Source organism: Scyliorhinus canicula, chromosome 1, assembly GCF_902713615.1.
Source record: "Scyliorhinus canicula chromosome 1, sScyCan1.1, whole genome shotgun sequence".
Taxonomy (NCBI): domain Eukaryota; kingdom Metazoa; phylum Chordata; class Chondrichthyes; order Carcharhiniformes; family Scyliorhinidae; genus Scyliorhinus; species Scyliorhinus canicula.
Genome location: NC_052146.1, coordinates 193,367,862 through 193,394,287, shown reverse-complemented (window position 1 = coordinate 193,394,287; position 26,426 = coordinate 193,367,862). Strand labels below are relative to the sequence as shown.

Below are 26,426 nucleotides of genomic sequence, written 5' to 3'. Positions count from 1 at the left end.
CAACTCGCCTAACAGCACGTCATTTGGGACTTGTGGGTAGAAACCGGAGCACATGGAGGAAACCCACACAGACACTGGGACAATGTGCACATTTTCCGGTTTCCTCCCATAAGCGGACTTCATGAAGGGGAATGGACTGGCAGGGGAAGGAGGACCTTTGAGGAGAACTGAACTATGCTGTGAAAAACTTTGGGTTTTTTTTTGTTGTTTGGGTTTCTTTTGTTTTCTTTTTCCATTTTTTCGGTCCTGTTTGGGGTTAGGCCGGTTTACAGTGCTTTGTTAAGGGATGAGGGATGGGTCTCTGTGTTCAGACCTTGGGAGGGATTCTTTGTTTGTTTCAACTTTTTGCCTTTGTTTTGACTTTGCACTAATAATAATAATCGCTTATTGTCACAAATAGGCTTCAATGAAGTTACCGTGAAAGCCCCTAGTCGCCACATTCCGGCGCCTGTTCAGGGAGGCTGGTACATGAATTGAACCCGCGCTGCTGCCTTGTTCTGCATTACAAGCCAGCTATTTAGCCCAGTGTGCTAAACCAGCGCGCAGGGGGAGAGGAATCAGTGGGACGTAGAATTTTAGGCGGCATGGGCGGGGGCTGCTAGGCTAGCTGGATGGGCTAGTTCAGGGAAGCAAAGTGGGGGGTAAGGTGAAGATCGATGTGGGAGGGGGAGTGGGGTGGTTGGGCGGGGGGGGGGCTTATACTGCTGATGGGGAGGAGACTTATACTGCTGATGGGGAGGAGACTTTGAAAGTGGAGGAGGAGGGTTTTTTAAAAAATAATTTTTATTGGAATTTTTTACAGAAAATATAACAACAAACAATGAAAAGCAACAATATAACCCCATAATAACTGTAACACCCACAAGATCGTGTCAACGCATGTATCGCACCCCCACCCCCCCAAACCCAGTAAACAACAAGAAAACTTAAAAATAAATTAAAATTAAATAAACAAACATAGTCATCGTTCCCCCTCTTTCCCCCCCTCCCCCCCGGGTTGTTGCTGCTGCTGACCCCGTACCCTATCGTTGAGCCAGAAAGTCGAGGAAAGGTTGCCACCGCCTAAAGAACCCTTGTACCGACCCGCTCAGGGCGAATTTGACCTTCTCTAGCTTAATGAAACCCGCCATGTCATTGATCCAGGCCTCCACGCTTGGGGGCCTCGCATCCTTCCACTGCAGCAAGATCCTCAGCCAGGCTACTAGGGACGCAAAGGCCAGCACACCGGCCTCTTTCGCCTCCTGCACTCCCGGCTCCACCCCAACCCCAAAAATCGCGAGTCCCCAGCCTGGCTTGACCCTGGGTCCTACTACCCTCGACACTGTCCTCGCCACCCCCTTCCAGAACTCCTCCAGTGCCGGGCATGTCCAGAACATATGGGCATGGTTCGCTGAACTCCCCAAACACCTGACACACCTGTCTTCGCCCCCAAAGAACTTACTCATCCTAGACCCTGACATGTGGGCCCGGTGCAGCACCTTGAATTGGATGAGGCTAAGCCGTGCACATGAGGAAGAAGAGTTAACCCTCTCCAGGGCATCAGCCCATGTCCCATCCTCAATCTGTTCTCCCAGTTCCCCCTCCCACTTAGCTTTCAGCTCCTCTACTGACGCGTCCTCCACCTCCTGCATTACCTTGTAGATATCAGATACCTTCCCCTCCCCAACCCAGACCCCCGAAAGCACCCTGTCACTCACCCCCCTCGCGGGAAGTGAAGGGAATCCCTCCACCTGCCGCCTAGCAAACGTCTTTACCTGCAGATGCCTGAACATGTTTCCCGGGGGGAGCCCAAATTTCTCCTCCAACTCCCCCAGGCTCGCAAACCTTCCATCAATGAACAGGTCCCTCAGCTGTCTGGTGCCCGCTCTGTGCCAACCCTGGAACCCCCCATTAATGTTCCCTGGGACGAACCGATGGTTCCCCCTTGACGGAGCCTCCATCGAGCCCCCCAGTTCTCCCCTATGTCGCCTCCACTGCCCCCAAATCTGGAGGGTAGCCGCCACCACCGGACTCGTGCTACACCTCGTAGGAGGGAGCGGCCACAGCGCCGTTACCAGGGCCCCCAGGCTTGTATCTCCACAGGACGCCCTCTCCATCCGTTTCCATGCTGCCCCCTCCCCCTCCATCACCCACTTGCGCACCATCGACACATTGGCCGCCCAGTAATACCCTGAGAGATTGGGTAATGCCAGCCCCCCACCATCTCTACCCCGCTCCAAGAAGACCCTCTTCACCCTCGGGGTCCCATGCGCCCAAACAAAGCTCATGATGCTACTAGTCACCCTTCTAAAAAAGGCCCTAGGGATAAAGATGGGCAAACACTGAAAGAGGAACAAGAACCTCGGGAGAACCGTCATTTTGACGGACTGCACTCTACCCGCCAGCGAAAGCGGCACCATGTCCCACCTTTTAAATTCCTCCTCCATCTGCTCCACCAGCCTGGTAAAATTAAGCTCATGGAGAGTCCCCCAACTCCTGGCCACCTGCACCCCCAGGTATCTGAAACTCTTCACTGCCCTCTTAAACGGGAGCCTTCCAATTCCCCCCTCCTGATCACCCGGGTGTACTACAAATGCCTCACTCTTGCCTAAATTTAACTTGTAGCCCGAGAAGCTCCCAAACTCCGCCAACAGCTCCATCACCCCCAGCATTCCCCCTTCTGGGTCCGCCACATACAACAGCAGGTCGTCCGCATACAGCGATACCCATGTTCCTCCCCACCCCGCACCAGACCCCTCCACCTCCCTGACTCCCTCAACGTCATAGCCAGAGGTTCAATCGCCAATGCAAAGAGCAAGGGGGACAGGGGGCACCCCTGCCTGGTCCCACGGTAGAGCCTGAAGTACTCCGATCTCCTTCCATTGGTAACTACACTCGCCATCGGAGCTGCGTAGAGCAACCTCACCCATTTGATGAACCCCTCCCCGAATCCGAACCGCTCCAGCACCTCCCACAGGTACCCCCACTCAACTCTATCAAACGCTTTCTCTGCATCCAGTGCCACCACTATCTCCGCCTCCCCCTCCACTGCCGGCATCATAATAAAATTTAGCAATCTCCGCACATTAGTGTTGAGCTGCCTTGACAAATCCTGTCTGATCCTCGTGTATCGCCCCTGGCACACAGTCCTCTATCCTGGTGGCCAGGATCTTTGCCAGCAACTTAGCGTCAACATTGAGGAGCGAGATAGGCCTGTATGATCCACACTGCAAGGGGTCCTTATCCCACTTTAGAATCAGAGAGATCAGCGCCCGCGACATCGTCGGGGGCAAAGCCCCCCCCTCCCATGCCTCATTGAAGGCTCGCACCAACAGGGGGCTCACCAGATCCGCATACTTTTTATAAAATTCCACCGGGAACCCATCCGGCCCCGGCGCCTTACTTGACTGCATTTGACCAATGCCCCTGACTAGCTCCTGCAACTCTATCGGCGCCCCCAGCCCCTCCACCAGCTCCTCTTGAACCTTTGGGAAACATAGCCTGTTCATGAAGCTCTCCATTCCCCCCCCCCAATCGGTGGCTCCGACCGGTACAGTTCCTCGTAGAAGTCCCTAAAGACCCCGTTTACCACTGCCCCCTTCTGCACCACATTCCCACCCTTATCCATCACTCCACCAATTTCCCTAACCGCATCTCGCCTACGGAGCTGATTCGCCAACATCCTGCTCGCCTTCTCCCCACACTCCTATACCGCGCCCTGCGCCCTCCTCCACTGTGTCTCCGCCTTTCTGGTGGTCAACAAGTCGAACTTGGCCTGCAAATTACGCCGTTCCCCCAGCAACCCCTCCTCCGGTGCCTCCGCGTACCTCCTATCCACATCCAGGAGCTCCCCCAGCAGTGTCTCCTCCTTCCTCTCCCTCCTTTCCCTATGGGCCCGGATGGAAATCAGCTCCCCCCGGATCACTGCTTTCAGAGCCTCCCAGACCATCCCCACCCGGACCTCCCCCGTGTCGTTGGTATCAAGATACCCCTCAATACTTCCCCGGACCCTCCTACACACCTCCTCATCAGCCAGCATCCCCACATCCAGGTGCCATAGCGGGCGCTGGTCCCGCGCCTCCCCCATCTCCAGATCAACCCAGTGCGGAGCATGGTCTGAAATTGCTATGGCCGAATACTCGGCATGCTGCACCTTCGGGATCAATCCCCTGCTCAGGACGAAAAAATCTATTCGGGAATAAACCCTATGGACATGAGAGAAAAAGGAATACTCCCGCGCCCTCGGCCTCCCAAACCTCCAGAGATCCACCCCTCCCATCTGGTCCATAAACCCCCTCAGCACTTTGGCCGCCGCCGGTCTCCTACCCGTCCTTGAACTGGACCGGTCCAGTGGGGATCCAGCACTGTGTTAAAGTCTCCCCCCATGATCAGGCCCCCTGCCTCCAGGTCCGGAATGCGGCCCAACATGCGCCTCATGAAGCCAGCATCATCCCAATTCGGGGCATATAGATTAACCAGCACCACCTTCTCTCCTTGCAGCCTACCCTTCACCATAATATATCTGCCCTCCTTGTCCGACACCACCTCAGACGCCTCGAACGCCACCCTCTTCCCCACCAGAATCGCCACCCCCGGTTCTTCGTATCTAATCCTGAGTGAAAAACCTGCCCCACCCATCCCTTCCTCAGACGAACCTGGTCCGCCACCTTCAAGTGGGTCTCCTGGAGCATAGCCACGTCTGCCTTCAGCCCCTTCAGATGAGAAAATACCCTAGTTCTCTTAACCGGCCCATTCAGCCCCCTCACGTTCCAGGTGATCAGCCGGATCAGAGGGCAACCCGCCCCCCCTCCCCCGCCGGCTAGCCATAGCTCATCAACTGCTCGCCCCAGGCCACCGCTCCCCGCCCGACCCTTTCGCCATGGCGATAACGCCTCTCCTCTACCCCTCCGGCCCACACCAGCTCCTTCCTGGCCATTCCAGCAGCAAACCGTTATCTCTACCCCCCCCCCCCCCCCCCAAGGCTAGGACCCCTCCTAGCCGCGACGCACCCTCCATGGTACCTCCGTGAGTCAGCTGACTTCTGCTGACCCCGGCAACTCCCGCCAAAACCCATCCCCTCCCGACATGGGGTCATCCCCCTCTTGCCACACCTCCTTGGCACCACTTCAGCGCGGGAAAAACCAGTAGAGGTCACGCCCCCAGCTCCACCCCCCCCCTGCCCCGCAGCGCGGGAAACCAGAGGAAAGCCCGTGCTTTCACACTGCCACACCCCACCCTTCTGACGCAGCTCCCCAAAATCCAGTTTCACCCCAACCCCCAGCCCCGTACAGAAGAGAAAATAAAAAACACAAACCCCCAACATTCCCCACATAACCCAAAACCATACCCAACAGACCCACCCGGAAACAGAGCAAAAAATCAGCATGTCAAAATTACAAAACAGCAACAGCAAAAACAGCAACGACCATAGTGTGCCCCCAGACCCTAGTTTGAGTCCAGCTTCTCCACCTGTACAAAGGCCCACGCCTCCTCCGGGGACTCGAAGTAATGGTGCCGGTCCTTGTATGTCACCCACAGGCGCGCAGGCTGCAGCATTCCAAATTTGACCTGCCTGGCATGCAGCACCGCCTTCGTCCGGTTGAACCCGGCCCGCCGCTTAGCCACCTCCGCACTCCAGTCCTGGTAGATCCTCACTACCGAATTCTCCCACTTGCTGCTCCTCTCTTTCTTGGCCCAGCGCAGCACACACTGCCGGTCGCTGAACCGATGGAACCGCACCAGCACCGCCTGCGGGGGCTCAGTTGTCTTGGGCCTCCTGGCCAGCACTCTGTGGGCTCCCTCAAGCTCCAGGGGCAAATGGAAGGACCCCGCTCCCATCAACGAGCTCAACATCGTGGTCACATAAGACGGAAGATCCGGCCCCTCCGCCAGGCACAGGATCCTCAAATTCTTTCGCCTCGTGCGAATGTCCAGCTCCTCCAAGCGGTCTTGCCACTTTTTGTGAAGTGCCTCGTGCAACTCCACTTTCCCCACGAGGACCACGGCCTCCTCCTCCCGCTCAGCAACTCCCGAATGGCCACCTCCTGGGCCACCTGGGTCTCAAGCAGCCTGTTGGTAGTCGCATTCAGGGAGTCCAGCAACTCAGCCTTCAGCTCCGCAAAACAGCGCAGAAGAGCAGCTTGCTGCTCCTGCGCCCACTTCCACCAGTCCTCGGGTGTTCCGCCGGCCGTCATTTTGTCCTTCTTCCCCCGCTTTTCTTGGGCAGCTGCTGCAGCCTTTTCCTTTGCCCCACTCTGGGTGAGCACCATAAATTTCGGGGAATGCTTCTCCTTCAGTTAAAAGTGCAGTGTGGAGCTTAGTGTCTGATTGGTTGAAGCTGCCCCCACCCTAATTGCTGAGAGGCAGTTGTCTGTCAATCACCTGAGGCCTGTTTAGGGGCACATTGTATTATTCTCTTTGAAGTTAAGGTTTTTTTTTTGAGTCATCGGTTAGCTGAGGTCTGTATAAAAGACAGACAGAGAGCGCACACAGTAAGCGAGCACTTTTCCAGGAGACACATCCGGAGTGAGACTCATACAGAGTGGGAGATTTAAACTTGGTAATTTGGTGCAGTGAGGTAATTCGGTGCAGAGTGTGAGGAGGTGCTTTTTAACCCTGGTAAGTGACTGGTAAGTAGTTTCTCTTTTTCTTTTCATTGTCTAATTTATTTATTTTTATTTTGAAATTCTAGTTGTTTAAGTTTACCAAGGGTTTAAGACATGGCAGGAGATCCCAGACCCGTGTCATGCTCCTCGTGTGCGATGTGGGAGCTCAGGGACACGTCCACTGTCCCTGGCTCCTTCACGTGCAAGAAGTGTGTTCAGTTGCAGCTCTTGTTAGACCGCTTGACGGCTCTGGAGCTGCGGATGGACTCACTTTGGAGCATCCGCGATGCTGAGGAGGTCGTGGATAGCACGTTTAGCGAGTTGGTCACACCGCAGGTGAAGGTTACTGAGGGAGATAGAAAATGGGTGACCAAAAGAAAGAGCAAGAGTAGGAAGGCAGTGCAGGTGTCCCCTGCGGTCATCTCCCTGCAAAACAGATATACCGCTTTGGATACTGTTGAGGGAGATGGCTCACCAGGGGAAGGCAGCAGCAACCAGGTTCATGGCACCGTAGCTGGCTCTGCTGCACAGCAGGGCAGGAAGAAAAATGGCAGGGCTATAGTGATAGGGGACTCGATCGTAAGGGGAATAGACAGGCGGTTCTGTGGACGCAATCGAGACTCCAGGATGGTATGTTGCCTCCCTGGTGCAAGGGTCAAGGATGTCTCGGAGCGGCTGCAGGACATTCTGGGGGGGGAGGGTGAACAGCCAGCTGTCGTGGTGCACATAGGCACCAACGATATAGGTAAAAAAATGGGATGAGGTCCTACAAGCGGAATTCAGGGAGTTAGGAGTTAAACTAAAAAGTAGGACCTCAAAGGTAGTAATCTCAGGATTGCTACCAGTGCCACGAGCTAGTCAGAGTAGGAATGTCAGGATAGATAGGATGAATGCGTGGCTCGAAAGATGGTGCAAGAGGGAGGGATTTAAATTCCTGGGGCATTGGGACCGGTTCTGGGGGAGGTGGGACCAGTACAAACCGGACGGTCTGCACTTGGGCAGGACTGGAACCGGTGTCCTAGGGGGGGTGTTTTCTAGAGCTGTTGGGGAGGGTTTAAACTAATGTGGCAGGGGGATGGGAACCAATGCTGGAAGGTAGTAAAACAGGGACAGAAACAAAAGGAAGTAAGGGGAAAAGTGCAAGGCAGAGAAGACATAGTCAGAAATCCATAAGGGCGACAGTACAAGGTACAGTGACTGAGGGGAGCACAGTGAATAAGCCCAGTAATAACAAAAGGAATAAAACTGGAGATGTTAAGATTCAAAACAGAGGTAAAAAAACCAACATAAGTGTACTTTACCTGAATGCTCGTAGTATTCGGAATAAAGTAAATGAGTTGGTGGCACAAATCATCGTAAATGACTATGATTTAGTGGCCATTACTGAAACATGGTTAAAGGATGGTCACGACTGGGAGTTAAATATCCGAGGGTATCAAACTATTCGGAAGGACAGAGTGGATGGTAAGGGAGGTGGTGTTGCTCTGTTATTTAAGGATGACATCCGGGCAATAGTAAGGGATGACATCGGTGCTATGGAGGATAAGGTTGAATCCATTTGGGTGGAAATCAGGAATAGTAAGGCGAAAAAGTCACTGATAGGAGTAGTCTATCGGCCACCAAATAGTAACGAGATGGTGGGGCAGGCAATAAACAAAGAAATAACTGATGCATGTAGAAATGGTACAGCAGTTATCATGGGGGATTTTAATCTACATGTCGATTGGTTTAACCAGGTCGGTCAAGACAACCGTGAGGAGGAGTTTATAGAATGTATCCGCGATAGTTTCCTAGAACAGTATGTAATGGAACCTACGAGGGAACAAGCGGTCCTAGATCTTGTCCTGTGTAATGAGACAGGATTGATTCATGATCTCATAGTTAGGGATCCTCTCGGAAGGAGCGATCACAATATGGTGGAATTTAAAATACAGATGGAGGGTGAGAAAGTAAAATCAAATACTAGTGTTTTGTGTTTAAACAAAGGAGATTACAAGGGGATGAGAGAAGAACTAGCTAAGGTAGACTGGGAGCTAAGACTTTATGGTGGAACAGTTGAGGAACAGTGGAGAACCTTCCAAGCGATTTTTCACAGTGCTCAGCAAAGGTTTATACCAACAAAAAGGAAGGACGGAAGAAAGAGGGAAAATCGACCGTGGATATCTAAGGAAATAAGGGAGAGTATCAAATTGAAGGAAAAAGCATATAAAGTGGCAAAGATTGCTGGGAGATTAGAGGACTGGGAAATCTTTAGGGGGCAACAGAAAGCTACTAAAAAAGCTATAAAGAAGAGTAAGATAGAGTATGAGAGTAAACTTGCTCAGAATATAAAAACAGACAGTAAAAGTTTTTACAAATATATAAGACAAAAAAGAGTGGCTAAGGTAAATATTGGTCCTTTAGAGGATGAGAAGGGAGTTTTAATAATGGGAAATGAGGAAATGGCTGAGGAACTGAACAGGTTTTTTGGGTCGGTCTTCACAGTGGAAGACACAAATAACATGCCAGCGACTGATAGAAATGAGGCTATGACAGGTGAGGACCTTGAGAGGATTGTTATCACTAAGGAGGGAGTGATGGGCAAGCTAATGGGGCTAAAGGTAGACAAGTCTCCTGGCCCTGATGGAATGCATCCCAGAGTGCTAAAAGAGATGGCTAGGGAAATTGCAGATGCACTAGTGATAATTTACCAAAATTCACTAGACTCTGGGGTGGTCCCGGTGGATTGGAAATTAGCAAACGTGACGCCACTGTTTAAAAAAGGAGGTAGGCAGAAAGCAGGAAATTATAGGCCAGTGAGTTTAACTTCGGTAATAGGGAAGATGCTGGAATCTATCATCAAGGAAGAAATTGCGAGGCATCTGGATAGAAATTGTCCCATTGGGCAGACGCAGCATGGGTTCGTTAAAGGCAGGACATGCCTAACTAATTAAGTGGAATTTTTTGAGGACATTACCAGTGCAGTAGATAACGGGGAGCCGATGGATGTGGTATATCTGGATTTCCAGAAAGCCTTTGACAAGGTGCCACACAAAAGGTTGCTGCATAAGATAAAGATGCATGGCATTAAGGGTAAAGTAGTAGCATGGATAGAGGATTGGTTAATTAATAGAAAGCAAAGAGTTGGGATAAATGGGTGTTTCTCTGGTTGGCAATCAGTAGCTAGTGGTGTCCCTCAGGGATCCGTGTTGGGCCCACAATTGTTCACAATTTACATTGATGATTTGGAGTTGGGGACCAAGGGCAATGTGTCCAAGTTTGCAGATGACACTAAGATGAGTGGTAAAGCGAAAAGTGCAGAGGATACTGGAAGTCTGCAGAGGGATTTGGATAGGTTAAGTGAATGGGCTAGGGTCTGGCAGATGGAATACAATGTTGACAAATGTGAGGTTATCCATTTTGGTAGGAATAACAGCAAACGGGATTATTATTTAAACGATAAAATGTTAAAGCATGCCGCTGTTCAGAGAGACTTGGGTGTGCTAGTGCATGAGTCACAGAAGGTTGGTTTACAAGTGCAACAGGTGATTAAGAAGGCAAATGGAATTTTGTCCTTCATTACTAGAGGGATGGAGTTTAAGACTAGGGAGGTTATGTTGCAATTGTATAAGGTGTTAGTGCGGCCACACCTGGAGTATTGTGTTCAGTTTTGGTCTCCTTACTTGAGAAAGGATGTACTGGCGCTGGAGGGTGTGCAGAGGAGATTCACTAGGTTAATCCCAGAGCTGAAGGGGTTGGATTATGAGGAGAGGTTGAGTAGACTGGGACTGTACTCGTTGGAATTTAGAAGGATGAGGGGGGATCTTATAGAAACATTTAAAATTATGAAGGGAATAGATAGGATAGATGCGGGCAGGTTGTTTCCACTGGCGGGTGACAGCAGAACTAGGGGGCATAGCCTCAAAATAAGGGGAAGTAGATTTAGGACTGAGTTTAGGAGGAACTTCTTCACCCAAAGGGTTGTGAATCTATGGAATTCCTTGCCCAGTGAAGCAGTTGAGGCTCCTTCATTACATGTTTTTAAAGTAAAGATAGATAGTTTTTTGAAGAATAAAGGGATTAAGGGTTATGGTGTTCGGGCCGGAAAGTGGAGCTGAGTCCACAAAAGATCAGCCATGATCTAATTGAATGGCGGAGCAGGCTCGAGGGGCCAGATGGCCTACTCCTGCTCCTAGTTCTTATGTTCTTATGTTCAAACACCTTCCCCCACCGGGATTTGTCGAAACAGCGCCGTTTGGGGCCCTCAAATAGGCCCGAAAGTCCTTTAGTAGCGGGAGCTGCCAAACGTGCGGCTTAGCTCCGCATAGCCGCAACTGGAAGTCTCGTGGAGGAGGAGGGTTGATGACAGTAGTAGCAGACTGGCCTAGGAGAGGTTATGGTTGATTGGCAGGGGACTGAATGGGCCAGTCAGAAGGTCCCTTGTGTTCGTGCACTTGAGGCAACTGAAGGCGGACGTGGCTATTTTGCAGGAGACGCATCTGCAGGTGGCGGATCAGATTGGGTTAAGGAAGGGATGGGTTGGACAGGTGTTCCATTCAGGGTTAGACTTTAAAACGAGGGGGGTGCCTATCTTGGTTAATAAGCAGGTGGCATTCAAGGTGGGGAATATAGAAGCGGACCCAGAAGCTAGGTATATTATGGTTAGTGGGAAGCTGGAAGGAATGGCCGTGGTATTGGTAAATATATATGCACCGCACTAGGATGACGTTGGGTTTGTTAGACGGATACTGGGGAAAATCCGGACCTAGATTCACATCGAAATTACGGGGGCAGATTTCAATACAGTCCTGGATCCAAGGCTGGACCGGACGAGTTATCAGTCTCGGAAGGTATCAGCTATGGCAAAGGAGCTTCGGGGGTGCGTGGGGGGAGGTCGATCCGTGGAGATTTAAGAGACCGAAGAGTTTTCGTTCTACTCCCATGTGCATAAGGTGTATTCCCGGATAGACTTTTTGTGATGGATAAGACGCTGCTGGCCGAGGTGTTAGATGCTGAATATTCAGCGATAGTGGTGTCAGACCACGCCCCGCTTGGATGGACTTGCAAGTCAGCAATGGAAAGGCACAGCGCCCACAATGGAGGTTGGATGTGGGGCTGCTAGCGGAGAAGGAGGTGTGTGAGCGGGTGAGGTAGGCCATTCAGGAATATACAAGGATCAATGACACGGGTGAGGTTTCGGCAGGGGTGGTTTGGGAGGCACTGGTGGCAGTTATTAGGGGGTGAATTCATCTCAATTCGGGCTCATAAGGAGAAGGCTGAGCAGACTGAGTTGGACAGGTTGGTAGGCGAAATTTTACAGGAGGTACACGGAGTCTCCGGAAGACGGGCTTTTGAAGGAGCGTCAGAGACTGCAGCTGGAATTTGGGCTCCTGTCCACAGGTAAGCCGGAGGCACAACTAAGGAGGGTAATGGGGCTGGTGTATGAATATTGGGAAAAAGCCAGCAGGATGCTGGCGCATCAGCTGAGGAAACAGGAGGCGGCGAGAGAGATTGGGAAAGTAAGAGATACAGGGGGGAAGGTGGTTTTGGATCCAGCGGGGCTGAATGATGTATTTCGGAAATTTTACAGTAGGTTGTATAAATCGGAACCCCCAGCTGGGGAAGAGGGTATGAAGCGATTTCTGGGGGGGGGGGGCTGGAGTTTCAGAGGATAGATGAGGAGTTGGTGGGGGGTTTGGGAGCCCCAATTGGGCTGAGGGAGGTTATAGACGGATTGGGGGCGATGCAATTGGGTAAGGCCCTGGGACATGACAGATACCCGATTGAGTTTTATAAAAAGTTTTCCGAGCTGTTGGGGCCGCTTTTGGTAAAGGCTTTTAATGAGTCCAAGGAGCTGGAAGTGCTCCCCCCCCCCCCCCCCCCCCCCCCCCCCCCCCCAACGTTATCACGGGTATCGATTTCCTTTATTTTGAAGTGGCATAAGGATCCGGAGAGATGTGGGTCGTATCGGCCAATTTCCCTGCTAAATGTAGATGCAAAATTGCTGGCAAAGATCTTGGCCACACGTATAGTGCATTCTGTCCTGGGGTAATTGGGGAGGACCAGACGGGGTTTGTTAAGGGACGACACCTGACATCCAACATTAGGCGGCTCCTAAATGTGATGATGATGCCTGCGGAGGGGCGTGAGGTTGAGGTGGTGGTGGCCATGGATGCAGAAAAGGCCTTTGATCGGGTGGAGTGGAAGTATTTGTGGGATGTCCTGGGAAGGTTTGGGCAGGGATTTGTGGATTGGTTCCGGTTGCTATAATCAGGCACCGGTGACGAATGTAAGGACAAACCGGTTTCGATCTTAATATTTTAGTCTGTGTCCAGGGATGAGACAGGGGTGTCCACTCTCCCCACTACTGTTTGCCCTGGCCCTAGAGCCCTTGGCAATGGCACTGAGAGCATTGAACATTTAGCAGGGGGTGGAAATAATGGGGAATTGCAGGAATTATGGGGATATGGGAGAATTTGGTCGGTTCTCAGGTTACAAACTGAATATGGGCAAGAGTGAGGTTTTTGCAATCCAGGCAAGGGGGCAGGAGGGGATACTGAGGGAGATGTTGTTCAAAGTGATGAGAGGGAGTTTTGGTTACCTGGGGATTCAAGTGGTAAGGGACTGGGGTCAGCTTCATAAACTAAATTTGGGCAGATTGATTGAGCAAATGAAAGGGGACTTCCTTAGGTGGGACGTGTTCCTGCTGTCATTGGTGGGGAGGGTACAGACTGTGAAAATGACGGTCCTCTTGAGATTGCTGTTTGTGTTTCAGTGTCTTCCAATCTACATCCCCAAGGTATTTTTCGGAAGATGAATGCGGCAATCTCTGATTTTATATGGGTCGAGAAAGCCCCGAGAGTGAAGAAGGTCCTTCTTGAGTGTGGGTGCGAAGGAAGGGGGGGGGGGGGGGGGGGGGGGGGGGGGGGGCTTGGCCCTTCCGAACTTTATTAATTACTACTGGGTGGCTAATATATCGATGCTTAGGAAATGGGTAGTGAAAAGATTTTTGGTTTTATTTAAAATAAATTTAGATTATCCAATTATTGGGGCAATTTAGTGTGGCCAATCCACCTACTCTGCACATTTTTGGATTGTGGGAGCGAAACCCATGCAGACACGGGGAGAATGTGGGTAGTGAAAAGTTGATGGGAGAGGGAACGTTTACTCGATCCTTGGAGGTAGATAGAGCGCATAGAGCACTTGCAAGGAAGCCGCGAGCGAACGAACCGGCGAGGGCGATGGTGGTGCGGATGCACCGGTTCCTGGACAAGGAACGGATTTTGCGGTGGACCAAGCAGATACGGAGCTACAAGTGGGAGAACTGGGAGTTATGCATCTACGAGGGCCTCGGCGCGGAACTGGCAAAAAGGCGAGCTGGATTTAATAGGGCAAAATCGGCCATCTTCGAGAAGCGGGTGAAGTTCGGGATGTTATATCCAGCGCGTCTGTGGGTCACTTTTGAGGGCCAGGAACTTTACTTTGCATTGCCGGACGAAGCAATTAACTTTATCAGAACAAAAGGTGGGCCGACGTCAAAGGACACAAAACCTTGGCGGAGGGCATCGCAGGGTCGATCTGGTTTAAAGTTATTTATGTGATGTTCTGGATATGCAGTGCTCTCTGCAACAAGGGATTATTCTTGTTTTTTGCCCCTTCCTTTTTCTTTGTTTTTCGTTGTGATAAGATGTTTGAGCAGGTGCTCAGAAATGTAACTTAACTCTATTCTAGTGGGTGATGGGTGGAGGTATTTTTTCTACTGTTCGTTTACTGGGGACTGTAATGCTCTGAATATGTATGTCCGAGCGTGGGGGGGAACAATAGGGAGTTAGAATGTCTGGCGCCATGGGTAGGACCTACTAGGTGAGCTAGTTCACGGAAGCGCAATGGGGGGTGAGCAGGTGATAAGCTTGTTATGGGGGGTTGGGTGCTGCTAGGAGGAGGGGAGGGGAGCTGCTCTGCTGACAGGAGAGGAACTGTTGCTAGGGGACAAAAGGGAGGTCGAGGACGGCAGATGCCCAAGGGCGAGCCCGAGGAGGTGAGGGACGTGAGCTGGAGGCTGGCCTAATAAGGGTGATGGCTGATCTGCAGGGGGACGCGGGAAGCCCCCAGACTAGGCTGATCACTTGGAACGTCCGAGGGGTAAATGGGCGGTTAAGAGGGCTCGCGTGTTCGCGCATCTGAGGGGGTTGAAGGCAGACATGGCAATGTTACAAGAGTTGCACCTGATGTTATAGACCAGGCTAGACTGAGGAAGGGGTGGGTCGGCCAAGTATTTCAAACCGAGTTGGACTGTTAAGACCGGGGGGGTGGTCATGATCCTGATCAACAAACAGGTGGCATTTGAGGCAGGGAGAATTGTGACAGACGCGGGAAGCAGGTACATCATGGTGAGTGGGAAGCTTGAGGGGATGCGGGTGGTACTCGTGAAAATATATGCACCAAATTGGGATGAAGTGGAATTTATGAGGTGGGTATTAGGTGAGATCCCAGACCTAGGGTCACATAAGCTGATCATGGGGGGAGATTTTAATACGGTCATTGACCCAGGGTTGGACTGGTCAAAATCTAGGACAGGGAGGATGCCAGCCGTAGGGAAGGAACTAAAGGGCATCATGGAGCAGATGATGTGGGGGGGGGGGGGGGGGGGGTTTGATCCATGGAGGTTTGGACGGCCAAGAGTGAAGGAGTTTTCTTTTTTCTCCCATGTTCATAAAGTATATTCTCAGATCGACTTTTATATCCTGAGCATGACGATACTGGCGGGGGTGGTTGATGCCGAGTATTCGGCGATCGCTGTGTCGGACCATGCCCCACATTGGATGGATTTACGGGTGAGTAAGGAAAGGACAGCGCCCGCTATGGAGGTTGGATGTGAGACTATTAGCAGATGAGGGGGTGTGCGGGCGGATGAGCAAGTCCATCCAGAACTATTTGGAAATGAATGGCACGGGGGAAGTCTTGGCAGCAACGGTGTGGGAAGCACTGAAGGCAGTGGTTAGGGAGAAGTTAATCTCGATACGGGCCCGTAGAGAAAAGATGTAACACGCAGAGATGGGTAGGATGGTTGGGGAGATACTCCAGGTGGATAGGAGATAATCGGAGGCCCCAGAGGTGGGGTTCCTGAAGGAATGGCGGAGGCTACAGTTGGAGTTTGGGCTTTCTCTACAGGAAGGGCGGTGGAGCAATTGAGGAAGGCGAGGGGGGCGGTGTATGAGTATGAGAAATCCAGTAGGATTCTAGCACATCAGCTGAGGAAAAGGGAGGCAGCCAGGGAGATAGAGAGAGTAAAGGACAGAAGTGGGAATGCGGTCTTGGACCCAGTAGGGGTGAATGGGGTGTTTAAGGAGTTTTATAGCAAGCTATATGAGTCGGAACCCCCGGCTGGGTTGGAGGGGGATGAGGTAGTACCTGGGTCAGTTGAAGTTCCCGAAGATGAAAGATGGACTGGTGGAAGGGTTGGGCCCCAATTGAAATTGAAGAAATAATGGAGGGGCTGGAGGGCATGCAGTCGGGTAAGGCCCCGGGACCGAACAGCTACCCAGTGGAATTTTACAAGACGCTCTCGGCAATGTTGGGCCCGCTGCTGGTGAGGGAATTTAATGAGGCAAGGGAGCGGGGTGTCCTTCCCCCAACAATGTCGCAGACCTCGATCTCATTGATTCTGAAGTGGGAGGAGGACCCTGAGCTATGCGGGTCATACAGGCCAATCTTTCTATTGAATGTGTACGCCAAACTGCTGGCTAAAATATTGGTCACAAGGACAGAGGACTCTGTTCCGGAGGTGATAAGGGAAGACCAGACGGGGTTTGTGAAGGGCAGACAACTTGCGGCCAATGTTAGAAGGCTCCTAAACGTTATCATGATGCTCTCGGGTGGTTGGGGGGAGGGGGGGATAATGATGATGATGGAGTGGAATTATTTGTGGGAGGTGTTAGGAAGGTTCGTGTTTTGACTGGGTGTTGGTATCTTTATTAATAACCACAAGCTGCGAGTATGTTTCTTGTATTGATCAACCAGCATGTTAGTTCAAAAGACAGTTTATTATTAAACACAAGACTTATCTCTATGTGCTACGCATTAAACTACACCTATCAACTAAGATGACCTTTACTTAACTTCTGGCTGACAGGCTCCATGCAGGTAGATAAGGCCTTTATCTGAATCCCCACATGTGTTGGCTGGAAATCGTCCAGTTCGTCTTGGCTGCGGCCCAACTGTCTCGGGTAACGATCGCGGGTCATGAACTTGGCTGGTCGTTATGCTGCAGGTGCTGTGTACTTTCTGTGTCCCAACTTGACCACAATTCCCATTATCCTTTGCGGGTGGCCATTTTAGATGGCCACAGGGGCTTCATTGATTGGGTGTGGCTGCTGTATCAGGCACCAGTAGCAAGTGTGCGCACGAATCGATTGGTGTCAGGCTATTTTAAGCTGCACCGAGGGACGAGGCAAGGGTGTCCCTCTCCCTGCTGTTGTTTGCTCTGACCATAGAGCAATTGGCGATGGCATTAAGAGCTTCTAGGAATTGGAAAGGGCTGGTCCGGCGTGGAACACCGGGTCTCACTTTATGCGGACGACCTGCTCCTGTATATTTCTGACCCGTTGGGGAGGATGGGGGAGATTATACGGATCTTAGGGAATTTGATCGGTTTTCTGGGGTATAAATTGAATTGGGGAAAAGTGAGATGTTCGCGATCCAGTCGAGGGGGCAGAGAAGGGGACTGGGAGAGCTGCCTTGGGAAGGAGCTTTCACTATATGGGAATCCAGGTTGGATGGGAATGGGAGACATTGCACAAGCTAAATCTGACCCGGCTAGTAGAGCAAATGAAGGAGGACTTTAGGAGATGGGACATGCTCCCGCTGTCACTGGTGGGGAGGGTACAGTCTGTGAAAATGACGGTCCTCCCCAGATTTCTGTTTATTTTTCAGTGCCTCCCTATCTTTATCCAGAGGGCCTTTTTTAAATTGGTAAATAGGGTGATTTGGGGCTTTGTATGGGCGGTAAAACCCCGCGAGAGAAGCAAGTGTTGCTGGAGCATAGTGGGGGGAGGGTGGGTGGGTTGGCACTGCCGAACTTTTGTAACTACTACTGGGCGGCAAATATAGCCATGATTAGGTGGTTTGGGGGGGGGGGGGGGGGGGGGGGTCGGTGTGAGAGCACGTAGAGGCGGCATCATGCAAGAACACAAGTCTGGTGGCACTGGTAACGGCACCTCTATCGTTCTCACCTGCCCAATGCTCCACAAGCTCGGTGGTGGTGGCGGCATTGAGTCTGGGGGCAGTGGAGGAAATATGGGAGCACGATCTGGGCCCTGATTTACAATAACCATCGGTTCATACCGGGAAGGCTGGATGGAGTGTTTGGGAGATGGAAGAGAGCAGGGATCAAGAGGATGGGAGATTTATTTATAGATGGGAGCCTCCACTGTTTGAAGGATTTGGAGGAGAAATTTGAATTGCCAGCAGGGAATGGGTTTGGGTATCTGCAGGTACGGGATTTTTTAGAGAAGGCAGGCTCCGACCTTTCCACTTCTGCCACCACGGTGGATACAGGAGGCAGGGGGTTTCGGCTATTTTTTCTTTGGGGGTGTGAGGAACGTGTCAGGGATGGAAATGCTTTATAACTATGTTTATGTTGTTATTGTTATTATAAAAACTATAAATACCCTAATAAAATGTTTTTGTTTTAAAATAGGAAATGGGTAGTGGGGGAGGGATCGGTGTGGGAGCGAATGGAGGTGGCATCTTGCAAGGGCATGAGTCTGAAGGCTTTGTTAACGGCACCTCTGCCGTTCTCGCCGGCTCGGTACTCCATAAGCCCAGTGGTAGTGGCAGCCCTGAGAGTGTGAGGGCAATGGAGGCAGCATGAGACTGGAGGGGGCGTCGGTGTGGTCACCGATCTGTGATAATCACCGGTTCACTCCAGGGGTCTGGACGAGGGTTTCAGGAGGTGGCAGCGGGCAGGAATTGAGAGATTTGGGGATCTCTTCATTGAGGAGAGTTTCCCGAGCTTGGAGGAGCTGGAGGAGGAGTTTGAGTTGTCCGGTGGAACGGGTTCCAGTACCTGCAGGTACGGGAATTTGTCCGGAGGCAGGTCCTGAGCTACCCTCGCCTCCACTAAGGGGGCTACAGGATAAGGTGATGTCAAAAGCAGGGGTTCGGAAGGGGAGGGTCTCGGAAATATATAAGGAACTGATGGAGTGGGAAGGGGTTCCAATTGGGGAGGTGAAAAGGAAGTGGGAGGAAGAGCTGGGCGGGGAGGTGGAAGTCAGGTTATGGGAGAAGACCCTGAGGAGAGTCGATGCATCCTCGTCGTTAGCCTGATCCAGTTCAAGGTGGTCAAAAGGGCTCATATGACTGTGTGGCCCGGATGAGTAAGCCTTTTGAGGAGGTGGAGGCAGGTGTGGGGGATGACCTGCGAATCATGTGTATATATATATATATATATATATATATATATATATAATGTTTTGGGCGTGTCCGAAGCCGAGGGGATTTTGTAGAGATTCTCAGATATCATGTCAGAGGTCCTGGGAGGGAGGGTGACTCCGAGTCCAGAGATGGCAATATTTGGAGTGTCGGAAAATCCGGGAGCCCGGGCAGGAAAGAGAGAGGCTGACGTTTTGCCTTTGACTCCCTGGTGACCGGAGATGGATTTTGCTGGGATGGAGGGACCCTGAGCCTCCAAAGTCGGGGGTTTGGATCAGGGTTTCTTAGGTTAGAGAAAATTAAGTTCGCCTTAGGGGATTTATTACAGGGGTTTGCTCGGAGGTGGCAGCCGTTCATCTACTTCAAGGAGAATTGACCATTGGGGGGGGGGGGGGGGGGGGGGGGGCATGGAAGTGACGAATAAGGGCAGGGAATCTAATGTAGGGGTAGTTAGGGTTTAGGGCTGGGGGAGATGGGTATGTTTTTGTGTATGTTGGATCTCTGTTGTTTAACATGTTAAAATTATAAATGCCTCAATAAAATATTTTCTAAAAAAAACAATCTTTATTGTCACAAGTAGGCTTACATTAACACTACAATGAAGTTACTATGAAAAGCCCCTAGTCGCCACATTCCGGAGCCTGTTCGGGTACATAGAGGGAGAATTCAGAATGTCCAAATTACCTAAAAGCACTTCTTTCGGGACTTGTGGAAGGAAACCGGAGCACTCTGAGAAAGCCCACGCAGACACAGGGAGAACATGCAAACTTTGCACAGACAGTGACTCAAGATGGGAATCGAACCTGGGATCCTGGTGCTGTGAAGCAACAGTGCTACCCACTGTGGTACCATGTGGGGGCATAGTCTAAATGTTAGAGGTCGACCTTTCAGGAGTGAAGTCCAGAAGCAATTCTTCATACAGGGTAGTAGAAGATTTGAACTTCTTTAAATGGAAATTGATGCTAGAGCAATAGTTAATTTCAAATCTGAGATTGTTCATTTTTTTTTTTGTTAATGAGATGTGGGCATCACTGGCAAGACCGGCATTTACTGCACATCCCTAATTGCCCTTAACTGAATAGGTAGCCTAACCATTTCATAGGGCAGTTAAGAGTTAAGCACATCATTATGGACCTGGAGCCACAAATAGACCAGACAGGGTAAGGACAGCAGGTTTCTTAAAGGATATTGGTGAACAAGATGGGCTTTTACAACAATCTGTTAGTTTCAAGATTACTACTAATAATACTGACCTTTTATACAAGATCTGTTTAGTAACTGAACTTAAGTTCGTCAGTTGTCATGGTGGAATTTGAGCCTCTGCATTATTATTCTAGGAACATAGCCTCTATTCTATTGTTCTGTTAAATTAACCAATGATATTAAGGAATATGGAAGAAAGATATGTAAATGGAATTAGATCACCGATTAGCCATGATCTCATTGAATGGTGGAACAAATTCAAGAATCTTATGTTCGTCGTTTTGATTGATCAGGGACAGCTTGATATATAATCATTTGCTGGATTTGATTTTGGTTTCTTCACTACTTCCTTTGTATTTGTGCATAATAAAGGGAACAGTCTAGCTTTTTTCACGGTGAGATGCTGGGCCTGCGACTTCCAGTGTTCTGTATAATACATAGTTTAGAATGGTAAATATTACAAGGCTCTACATTAACACAGAAAACAAATTGGAAAGCAGTCAATGGCAGGCATAGAATAGGCAATTCAAGATGCTTCTGTTTTTCCAATGATTAATTTTAATGATAGCGGTATATCAACAACGTTAAAAATTAGTTATCCTGATTCCTATGAGCAATTATGCAATCTATACTCTTGTTGAACTGGGAAGCTACCTTTACAAAATGTCGATATATTTATCTGCATGAGAGTCTATTTATATGTAACTGTATACAAAATGAGTTGCAGAAGCAAGATACATGAAATAGTGCATGCCTGGTGGTATTCATACTGTGATGAATTATAATTATAGTGAACCTTGTACAGATTAATTATGCCATTCAGAATTTAACTTTTTTGAATCCTGTAGGTGATTAATGAAAAGTTGCAGCATTGTACAGAACTAACAGACTTGATGAGAAATCATCTAAGTGAGAAACATGGACTACGCCTCGAGTGGATGATTGTGATCCTGATTTCTATTGAAGTAGGCCACACAACTGCTTGAACTGGTCTTGTTATTGCATTGTTCAGGGTACAGAATATAGTCTCTTCCAGATTTCTACACAACAGCAAACTATGTAAACAGCCTAAAATTAACTATTCATTAGAGATCTTACACTAGTACTTATAACTCTTACATTTATAATTTCTGCTTTATTTTACACTTTTTAGGTGAGCGTGACTTTGAAGAGTGAACAACTTTCACCCTTGGGTCCCTGATTGCACCAAGCATTCCCTTGTTGACTGTTTGGCTTGTGCTAGAATGTTTCTTTCACTCTGGCCCTACAATGAGTCTTTGCACCAAAACGAAGAGTACTCTGTAATGTACCAGTTTGGTTTTTCTGTTGCCCACACCAGCTGTCCTCCAAGCTCCGCCAAGTATGAGTTTCAGGCGTGCCAAATTCAAAGCAGACCTACCAAAATAGATTGAGCTGGGCCAAACCCATTTCACATTTTGTAACAGTCAATTTTGACTTCACTACAATTAACATTCAGCATTAGAAAAACCAGCAAGTGAGAGGGGTTTTCATTCAATCAGTTTGGGCTGAATTTTAAACCTGATGGAAGAGTGCTATAATAGCTGATTCACAGTGATGCAGTGGTTAGCACTGCTTCCTCACAGCACAGAGGACCTGGGATCGATTCCTGGCCCCAGGTCACTGTCCTTGTGGAGTTTGCACATTCCCCACGTGTCTGTATGGGTCTCATTCCCACAACCCAAAGATATGGCAGGTAGGAGGATGTTGGCAATGCTAAATTGCCCCTTAATTAGAAAAGTTTAAAAAAATAACTGATTCACATCTTGTCACAGTTTTTGCTGGAAAACTGTACCATTGTGTACCTTCATGTTACAAACTTAACAATAATGATACCTTATGCTAAAAGCTATAATCTGCCCTTTAAGCAGTAGACAAACATTGAGATTTGATGTTTTTTATTTTAAATGTCTATACACTCGAGGCTCTTTTGTAATCTATTTTTTTTTTGCAGCATTGAAAGTCCTTTGTAATGTTGCTTAGTTTCAAAACCATCATTGGCAAAAAAAAGTATCAAAAAAATGAAGTACTTAAACTAAGAAATGCACACACTCCTAGCACATTTCCTTCTTTGTTCTTTTTGTAAATTTAGAGCACCCAATTCATTTTTTTCCCAACTAAGGGGCAATTTAGTGTGGCCAATCTACCTACCCTGCACATCTTTTGGGTTGTGGGGGTGAAACCCACACAGACACAGGGAGAATGTGCAAACACCACACGGATAGTGGCCCGGGGCTGGGATCGAATCCGGGTCCTCGGTGCCATGAGACAGCAGTACTAACCACTGTGCCGCCGCCGCCCCCCCGCCCCCCGGGCAAATTTCTTAACTAAAATTCTGTGGGGGAGAAAAATGGGCTTCAAGCAGTCATGGTAAAGCTACAGCAAAATCATAAATCTTTTTTTTAATCCCGGGAAAATGGCATGATTCTGCAAAATACACAGTCTCGCTCATCTGGATTGCAGATTACAGAATTGGGCAAGGGAAGTTGGTGAGCTCTCAATTTCCCACGTATTAAAATTAATGGCTTTATCTTTTTCTTGAAAGAAGCATTTTAAATCTAAGCTATATTATATTCCACGATTTCAGCATCATGTAGCGTAACCGTTTATATTTTTTTAAAAACATAAGGAGTAATTCACGATCCCAGCAGGGAAGCCATGTTCACAGGGAAGAGAATTGGAGTCTACAATATTCTTTTGACCCCTGTGAGCGTGACTTTGTGGAAGAATGGGAAATCGCTCCTCTAATCTAGTAGGGATATTTTAATGTCTGAAATTTATTGAATCTAGGATAAGAGGAAATTTGTGTTTCTCCACTGTACTTTGCAGAGTTTTATGGGGCAGACCACTTTGGATTGAAATGCTCTTTTCTAGTCCTGTGCCTATGATTCTATTTATGAATTTGACAACATCTTGATTGTGTTGAGGGTCAACATGCTAATTTAAAAAATCTGTTCATATTGTTATAAATATACAGCAAAGTATACCAATATTTTTTTCATGGTAGTTCATTAATTTACATAATCTCAGTAATGCTTAACGGTATTCAATACAATTTAATTGGGGGCAGGAGTATGCTAACTACGACACTAAAGACAGATTCATTCACAACAATATAATTTTCAAACAAATTATTCAAATTATTCCAGCATTCAAACTTGTGATTAACAGCAACGAGTAAATGAAAGGCTTGAGTATTTTCAGTTAAGAATTAGTCAGTGAAAATATTATTTACCCTCATGGGCAGTTAACTTACTAATTTATTTTCCATTAGAATTAATTTTGCAGTTTCAAGTGTCTCTCAATAGATCATATTTAGATGTTTCTATTAAAATGATGTAGTGATTGAAATTAAATGCAAGGACGGAGGAAAAAGAATTCGAACAAATTGTAGCTTTACGGTTCCTTTTAACTTCCAATTTTCAATTGACACTAATGTTTTTATCCAGGAACAGTAGTAAACCATTTGGCCCATCAAACATAACCACAATTTTGTCAGATGTGGAAATTTATCTTTTGTATCTCAATTCACCATCTTTCTCCACTGGGGAGTCAAGTATTCCCAAAGGATATGGCTTGGAGATAAAGGAGATTTTAAAAATTGTAGCTCTTATTCTCTGACTCACAGTCCCTCTACGCTTGGCTCCCCATTGGGAGAGTCGCTATCCATATGCATCTTTCTTTGTGAAAATTGGTCACTGTCTTTTAAACATCCAAATTTTCTTCTATGACCTGACTCAGCCACACTCCTTTCTGATCTCGAGAAACAGGTAAGAAGAAACTCGCGGCTGGATTCTCCATTACCCTTGCCCTCTGTTTCTTGGCGGCATACCATTCGTTGGTGGAGGATTCTTTACTCCCGCCGCTTGTCAATGGAATTTCCCATTGAAGCCACCCCATGCTGTCGGGAAGCCCGCAGGTGGGGGTGTGCTGCCGGTGGGATCAGAATCCCAATGGCTGAGAAGTCCAGCCTTGGACTGTGTCGAGAAGAGGTAACAGGCAGTCCCTAGTGTTGTGAGGAAGGGCCGGAAAACCTTTACAGCCGTGGCTTCATTTCTAATGTGCTTCATTGGTTGTAAAGCATTTTGAAACGTCCTGAGGGTGTGACGTTCTTATACCTTGCATTAAGGCAATAGAGAGGAAACGTGTGGTTCAAGATATTAAAAAGTAGAGGTGAATTGAAAACCTAATTCTAAACTATGACGAGAGCACATGGCAAAAGCTAGTGAAGAACAAAATTAAGAATGATATTGCAAAATTCATCACACAAAGGGAACCAGGCACATAGTCTGATTTTCTGAATAGGGTAATGGGGGCAGAAACCTTGGAAATATTTTAAAGAAAACAACTGGGATCTTTTAGGAGGACAGTAGGGACTTTCTGAATAATGAGTTAAGATAGGTCAAATGGCTTTTCTTATCCATTATCTACCTTTGAGAAAAATAGCACAAGCAATGTGATTTACAGGATGTAATATTTTGCAGTAGTCAAGGCAATTAATAATCTACCTTTTTTTTTCTTATATACAGGTTTTATTTGAACTTGCACGTGTTATTTTTTAAATCAGATTGGAGGTAGTTGGAAGACACTGGCCAACAATCGTATCTTCAGGTGGGGCATTTCCTCCAAAAGGCTTAAGTAACACCTGATCTCCAGATCATTGTGAAATGTCTCAAGTTTTGGACAGTTTAATTCCTATCCAAAATATTCTGTTTATTCACAGAAGCGCATTGCATCCATAATTGGTTTTACCTCACAATTACTCATGTCTTTGCTTTTTCGCAGAATATGTATGTATAATGGAAAATGAGCAAAGCTACTTTAATTATCAGTTTCTTTTAAACATATGGGAATCAAGACTGAATAAATCTGAACTTGTAGCAATTTCTTACAGATGATGTTTGAGACTAGTATGCAATGGAACAAGGACAGTTTTCAGGTGTGTGGTGCCTGTGGAAGCAGGATAACTAATATTTTCTAGTGCATTCCCTGGGATAGCTGGGTACATCACATGGGTTGTTACTTTAGAGCTTGGGAATTGTATACTAGTCACCACTACACCCTAGGTGCTATTTGTATCATTTGACAAGTATTTGAATGCTGTTCAGACCATTATGTTCGAAAATCATTAGGGAGCAAATTCTGAATCAACTTTAATTATTTATTGGAACAGAAAATAATACTTTTTTATAATATGACTTTAAATCATTTTTAAAAACAAAAAGAAATTTACACCTACTTCCTCTTCAGCAAATGAGAAATGTAACAAACTATACACATAGGAAATCTGATCACTTTTTTTATATATAGTACTTCCCACATCAGTTTTGCTATCAAAACTAATATCACACGTTTAATCGTCAAGGTTATTTGCCCGAATAGATTTCTCCCCATGCTGAAGACTCTACAGACTTCTTGTTAACTTTGATACCTCAAGACCAATGAGTATAGTTTCTGCTCGATACTTGCAAATCACAAGCCACAATACTGCCTGAGGGGCTGAAACATCCTTTATAAGAGGCTCAATACTTTCTTATATCAGATACCAGTGCTATGTATTATGGGGAGAACTGGAATCTACTGTCTACTCTTAATTTGAACTACCAAATTATTCCGTTTTTGTCAAGCAAAGCAAATGACTTGGAATTAGAGAAATGTATGATTTATTACACAGCTATCCTGAAACACAATTCATTGCAGATAACAATGGTAATAAATACATAACATAGCCATATTGCATCTGGAGAGTTGTATTTTAATCTTGTATGAGCATCAATGCTTCGTGGTCATGATCATGGCCACAAGACAAACTGTCAGTAGATTCTTCAGTGATGCTGAAGAGGAGTTTAATCAAAAAGCCATCAAAAAAACACTACTGTTCACTAGCTACTGAGGCAGCAGAGTCATTGATTTTGCTCTGCTTTTTGGAAGAGCAAGAAAGTATTCTCTGTGTTGGGGTTGTTGGTGTATCTTGCCCAATTATTTGGGTAATGAATCCAAGCTATCGGGCAGCACAGTGGTTAGCACTGCTGCCTGACAGTGCCGAGGACCCAGGTTCGATCTCGGCTCTGGGTCATTGTCCATGTGGAGTTTGCACAAAAGATGCGCAGGGTAGGTGGATTGACCACACTAAATTGCCCCTTAATTAGAAAAAAAAGAACTGGGTTCTCTGAATAATTAAAATTTAAACTGAAATCAGAGATAGCACTG

The 26,426-nt window shown here is 48.0% G+C and overlaps 1 protein-coding gene across 6 annotated transcripts in view; it reads left to right on the top strand.

The window, feature by feature from the left end:
* The window catches only part of rmnd1 (required for meiotic nuclear division 1 homolog), an 88,473-nt gene extending 62,523 nt beyond the window's left edge, over window positions 1–25,950 (top strand). For 4 of the 6 annotated variants that reach the window (XM_038805469.1, XM_038805496.1, XM_038805478.1 and 1 more), the window contains 2 exons: window positions 21,047–21,163; window positions 24,746–25,950. In XM_038805469.1, coding sequence (XP_038661397.1) covers window positions 21,047–21,163; window positions 24,746–24,778 — 150 coding nt within the window. In that variant the 3' untranslated portion in view covers window positions 24,779–25,950. Of the gene's footprint in view, window positions 1–15,281; window positions 15,728–21,046; window positions 21,212–24,745 lie in introns of those variants that run through there. The other 2 variants (XM_038805506.1, XM_038805516.1) reach the window with 2 other exon arrangements.
* The last annotated feature ends 476 nt before the right edge of the window (window positions 25,951–26,426 follow it).